The 6,000-nt window shown below is 36.0% G+C and overlaps 1 protein-coding gene across 3 annotated transcripts in view; it reads right to left on the bottom strand.

Moving 5' to 3' along the window:
• Positions 1–4,704: 4,704 nt before the first annotated feature.
• Positions 4,705–6,000, bottom strand: part of LOC110995992 — a 32,443-nt gene continuing 31,147 nt past the window's right edge. For all 3 annotated transcript variants that reach the window (XM_045633202.1, XM_045633201.1, XM_045633203.1), the window contains one exon: positions 4,705–5,830. In XM_045633202.1, coding sequence (XP_045489158.1) covers positions 5,506–5,830 — 325 coding nt within the window. In that variant the 3' untranslated portion in view covers positions 4,705–5,505. The remainder of the gene's footprint in view (positions 5,831–6,000) is intronic.

Genomic DNA, 6,000 nt, shown 5'->3' with positions numbered 1-6,000 from the left:
TGGTTTTATTTTCTTCATACCTTTGAAAATTGTGTGTAACTTCTCTGAGACTTGATTGTTATTTCCGTATATAAGTTGTAGAACCTGTGCAGGTAGTTTATTACTACTTTACGTAAAAAGTATTTAGTATTTTTATTTTTTGTGTGTCATATATTCCTCCTAATAGATATGAATAATTCTTTTTACTTAAAATAATAGACGATCATTGCTTACAAATATATTTATACTCTTTCTTATTTGAATTTATTATGATAATTATTTTTAAATCATTGTGAATTCAGTCAAGGCAATTCAGTAGAAAATATCAATTAAAGAAATCTGGTTTTATGCAAGATTGAGGGGTTAGAAGCCTTAATGTGTCTAGATTAGCATCTGTTGTCAATGGATAAACAAGATCCATTGCTTCAAGTGTGTGTATGGCCCCCTGATCGAACGCGTCCCCAAATATACGAAGGCGGTAGATAAGGTAGGTAAAACATTGAAATGGAAATGTCAAAAAGCCAAATACGATATATATAGTATTCGAGGAGAGGCGCAGAAGACTGGTCCAGTTTCTTCGGACTAAGATAACAAGTCTAGATAACTTTATAAATATTTTAAATACTATCCTTGGCCAATGTGTGAGAAAAGAAACCCTAAAAGGATATTTACACTCAAATATATATAGGTATGATAAAATTATACGTAAAATAAAGTGGAATGCTAAGCTATAATAATATAAGCGTTTAAGAGACCTAAGTTGCAATGTGACTGCTAATTGTTTAGCTTGTGTAGGGCTGAGGTAGAGATTGCGAACTGCAATAAAATAATGAAAACGAGCGTCATAGAAAATCCTAGGTCATTTTTTAAGTTTGTAAAGAGCCAAAGGTCTGAAAGACTAGTAGGGTTATTGTTATTAACGTAAAAGAGTTAACTATTGATAACCAGTTGTGGATAGTGAAGGACAAGTTGATGCGACCTACTTTTTACTACATTTTATGTGCTCTTGGAGGAACTGCGCACAAAGTACTTCGCCAGTGTCGGGTAGATGGAGAAGGCAAAGTTGGCTTTACTGCATCATTGATTCGGTTTATGACAAGTCACAAGACAGATATTATGTGAAATATGATAAAAGCATATTGACAAGATGGCATCGCACCAGTCCCTATGACGCAATAATGTCAATTTGTCTTTCTTAAACTATTTTTTTTTAATGGCTTTAATTTGTGCCAACTGGGCAAAAGGTACTTCGCCAGTGTCGTGTAGATGGAGAAGGCACGAAGTAAAAACTATATATCTACTATGTTATAATTTACATCGATGGAAAAGTCTGTGATGAAATTGAAACTACAAGATTTGACAGACGAAAACATTTATTTTTCACAAATATTTTACACAACCCTGATAAAACTAAGCTAATACGATTAAGTCGATTAAAAAAATACATAAGATACACAATATCTCCACGCATTACTCGCAGACAGCGTTCTCTAGGGGCAACGGATTGTTCATTAGTTCATCCCTTGGTATCACAAAAGCCCTTGGGATTCGACATCGCACATATCCAAATACAAAGAACGAAGCACAGTGCGCAAAATTAATATAAGTCTTCCATGTGTTGTTTTCTTTGGAGTAGATACTTTTGTGCCGGTTCAAGTGCTCAGGCGCTTATGGTAAAAGAGGTACATTAATATTTAGTTATAGGGTTTGAGATAAAGAACATTGTTGACAGATTAAATATATTTGCTAAAGTGTGTTCTGTTCTTTCTGGTACTCGTGTCATTCGTCGTCTCTATTTGTGTTATATTGCGTGTTTAGTTTAGATTTTGTATTACTTACATAGTTCTCTTGGTGCCCTTTCTCGCTTAAAATAAAAAAAAAAGAGTCAAAATGTCAAAATTTATTTATTCATATATCTAGGTAACATAATGTACACTTATGAACGTCAAAAAAAGAAATATTAACACGTTAAACGCCATGGGGGTCACCGGTGACCTCAACGTATAGTCATATTCAAACTACTTTTTCTCGCCGGCGGCCATACTGACTGTTACTTTATTCGTACTCCGTGACCGGCACGGCGCTGTAGAACTATACTGCGCAGTGGGACAAACATACCTTGTAAGGAATTGAAAAAATGAAAGATAGCGAAAAAAGTAACCAAAATAAAAATTCAGGATATATAATTCAAATTAGTCTTTATTATTTTACTATTACGAGAGGGTAGTGCGTGCAGCAACCGACAACATAAGCTCTTGGGAATTCTTGGGAATATCTGAACGAATTGCTATTCTGAACATTACAATGCCACAATCGAACGCAAAATGGTCTATAGTACAGATTCACTGCCCTACGGAACAAGCCAGTAACGACGATGTGGATTCCTTCTACGCAGATCTTAGAAGAGCTATATTAAATTATACGCATAAAAATGTCATTGTTATGGGAGATTATAATGCTCAACTAGGTAAGAGAAGAAAAGGAGAAGAAATTATACTAGGCCCTTACTGTACAGGGAAAAGAAACAGGAATGGAACTAAACTTATAGAACTAGCATACGAAAATAATTTAAAGGTTCTAAATAGTAGGTATGTACAAAAAAAGACCGTCAAATAGATGGACATGGATTTCACCAAACGGACTCTATAAAAATGAAATCGATTTTATTCTTACAAATAGGGCTAACATGTTCAGCGACTGTACAATTCTTAAGAATCTAAACTTCACTACTACTAACTAAAAATAAAATTAGATAAGACTAGACCTTTTAAAGCTAGGACAAGAGAATCAAAACACCTTATCGGTAATATCAGCGAAATAAAAGAACATTTAATCCAACTAAACTTGGAAGAATTATCAGTACAAGAAAAGTACAACAATGTTTTAGAAGCCATAACTTACAGTTCAAACAGAGTGCTTCCAAATAGAAACAAGTGGCGTTCGGTATCAGACGAGACGTTCTTACTCCTTAAGCAAAGGCAGGACTTAATTAAATTGGAGAATAAAACGAAATCGATCAGAGTAGAAAAACGAAGCTTAGTAAACAAATTAAATTATCACTTAGGCACGACATACAAAAACTAAGATTAGACACACTTGAACGGTACATAAACAAAACTGGTGGCTGATGCCACCAGTTCTTGATAGAAAGCTGTCAAAGAACTAAAAACTAATATTAACTGGATCCCAAATATAAATAACAAAAGAGGATATAAAATAACCAAACGCCCGGATATTGTCTCAACGGCGACAGATTTCTACAAACAACTATACTCTACCCAAACAAGCAATAAAGAAACGACGCTAGAAGATGGAGAAGAGGTACCTGATATATTGCCAAGGGAGGTAGAAAGGGCTATCGAGACTCTGAAAAAGGACAAATAACCGGGTCCAGATTACGTCACCAACGAGCTTTTGATAAGTCTAAAGGAAGTATTGGTAGGTACCTACTTTCACCGTTCTCTTTAATGAGATAGTTAGAACGGAATCAATACCGGAACAATGGGCAAACTCGACGATAACACTTATACACAAAAAAGGAGATAAGAGTGTCATCAACAACTACAGGCCCATAAGCTCAATAACGAATATATACAGTCTTCGCTAAAATAATTCTACATAGACTTGGTAAAATCTTAGATGACAACCAACCTATAGAGCAGGCAGGTTTCCGGAGTGGATATTCGACAATAGACCATATCTTCGTAGTAAGGCAAATCTTAGAAAAAAGCAAAGAATATAATCTCCCAATCTACCTATGCTTTGTTGATTATTCTAAGGCGTTTGACTCTCTGGAACATGAAAAAATATGGCAAGCCTTGCAAAGTCAGGGTATAAACAATAAATATATAAAAATAATCAGGAATATATATAAAAATGGAAAAACTAGAATAAAAATGGATAAATTAGGAGGGATTATAAATATTGAAAGGGGAGTGCGACAGGGAGACCCTCTGTCACCTAAACTGTTTTCGGCTGTTCTGGAGGAAATTTTCAAAAAACTAAGTTGGGATAGGTACGGACTAATGATAAACGGCGAAAGATTGAACCACTTAAGGTTTGCAGACGACCTAATTCTATTTGCCTCAACACGCGATGAACTGGAGAAGATGGTCACAGACCTTGACACAGAAAGTAGGTATGTCGGTCTGAAAATGAATACCGAGAAAACCAAAGTAATGACGAATTCCAGAAAGGAAAAAGTACTGTTAAATAACAATATTATAGAATACGTAGATGAGTACTTGTACCTCGGGCAGACAATATCTATCACCGATTCAACAACAAAAGAAATCGACACAAGAATAGCAAAAGCATGGAAGAGCTTTTGGGCGCTTAAAGAAGTCATGAAAAATAAGAAAACAAGCATGTTAATTAAAAGAAAGGTCTTCAATACTTGTGTACTACCTGTACTAACATATGGATCACAAACTTGGGCGCCGACTAAAGCGCAGTATACAAAGCTACAGGTGTGTCAAAGAGCGATGGAACGATGTATGATAGGGAAAACAAGAAGAGACAAAATAAAGAATACAGTATTAAGGAAAATAACTAAGGTAACAGATGTTACAACAACGATCAAGAAGCTAAAGTGGAAATGGGTGGGACACATCGCAAGAGGTACAGAAAAGTGGAGCAAAAAATTGGTTGCCTGTAAAGTCGGTATACGGGCGAAAGTTTTACGTGACAACGACTTTGAGTGGTAAAATAATTTTAATGTGAATATTCATTCGTATAGTAGGAAGAAGGATGAAATAATAGTCACAATTTAAAACATTTATTTATACAAAGAATCTCGCACTGAATTTCATATTAACAAAATTTCATTTTTACCTTTACACATACATACGTATTTATATACAAATATACATACAATAACTTGCAATACATTTGCGTACAATGAAACAGCGTTTACTACAACTTAACTTGTTCCTATCTGAGTGATTTTGTTGAGGATAGGGCGATGATAGGAGAAATATGAAATGAAAGGAAGTGTGTGCTGTAATGTGCCTAGAAAATGTCAAGTCAATGATTGTTCCTTTTAACGTAGTAGACTTAGACATATCTGATACGCAATCAAGATTAAACGTATCTTTAATGAATTTGAGAAACTTGTCATCAGACTTCACGTTTTGGTTGAAGTCACCGCATGGAAGAATCGGCATATTAGGATCAATTTGCAGGAACGGTGGCACGTACTGGCTGTTATGCACGTATGGAAGAAGTGCCTGGTGTAGCAACATTCCAATGTCTTGTACACTTGATCCTGGATGAATATAAACAGCACCAAGCACAAATTTGAAGGTAGTATCAGCGGTAAAGCAAGTAACTTCAGCCAAGCACAAGTCACCGCAGGTTTTGATAACTCGATCAGTGTCTGTGACCGCAACATCGATCACTTTTCCTGTTGATATTGATGATAACCTACGATAGATCGCTACTTCACCTGCTGCGTTGGTGTCTGAGTTTGTTCGATTATTCTTTGATATGCACTCATAATTCTTGATTGGATGTGGTTCACAAGTGTTACTGGGCAGTAACTGTTCTTTCCACTACCACCGGAGCAGACACTGTGGCTGACTCTAGCGTGCCGGTGTCAAGAGCTGAGTTGGCGAGTCTACGTTGCTTGCATCTACGTTGCCTTTCGGCGGCTGCTTTTGCAAAATCTGCTGCCTCTGCTGGAGTTCTTTCTGCGGCCTTACGTTTTCTATACATACTTTGTCGTCGCGCTTTGCCGTTATGGGGTGTGTGTGGCACAGCGAAAGGTATGGCAGACGTTGGTGGCACGATATCATCAGTCTCCATCGGTGTACTGGACGTTGAAGGAATTTGTACATCTGGCTCCATTGTACTAAAATTGAACAAATTATAAATTATTGTTTCTCATATTTTTAAATGTTTTCAAATACAGTGTAAACTCTTTATAACATCATTCTTTATAACAATAAACTCTCTATAACATAAAAAAAAATCACAATTTGGTTGGTTTACCTTAAAACCCATACATTGATACACTCCTCA

This window comes from Pieris rapae, chromosome 22, assembly GCF_905147795.1.
Source record: "Pieris rapae chromosome 22, ilPieRapa1.1, whole genome shotgun sequence".
Taxonomy (NCBI): Eukaryota; Metazoa; Arthropoda; class Insecta; order Lepidoptera; family Pieridae; genus Pieris; species Pieris rapae.
Note: the sequence above shows the minus strand (reverse complement) of the source record. Positions and strands in the feature narration are given on the sequence as shown.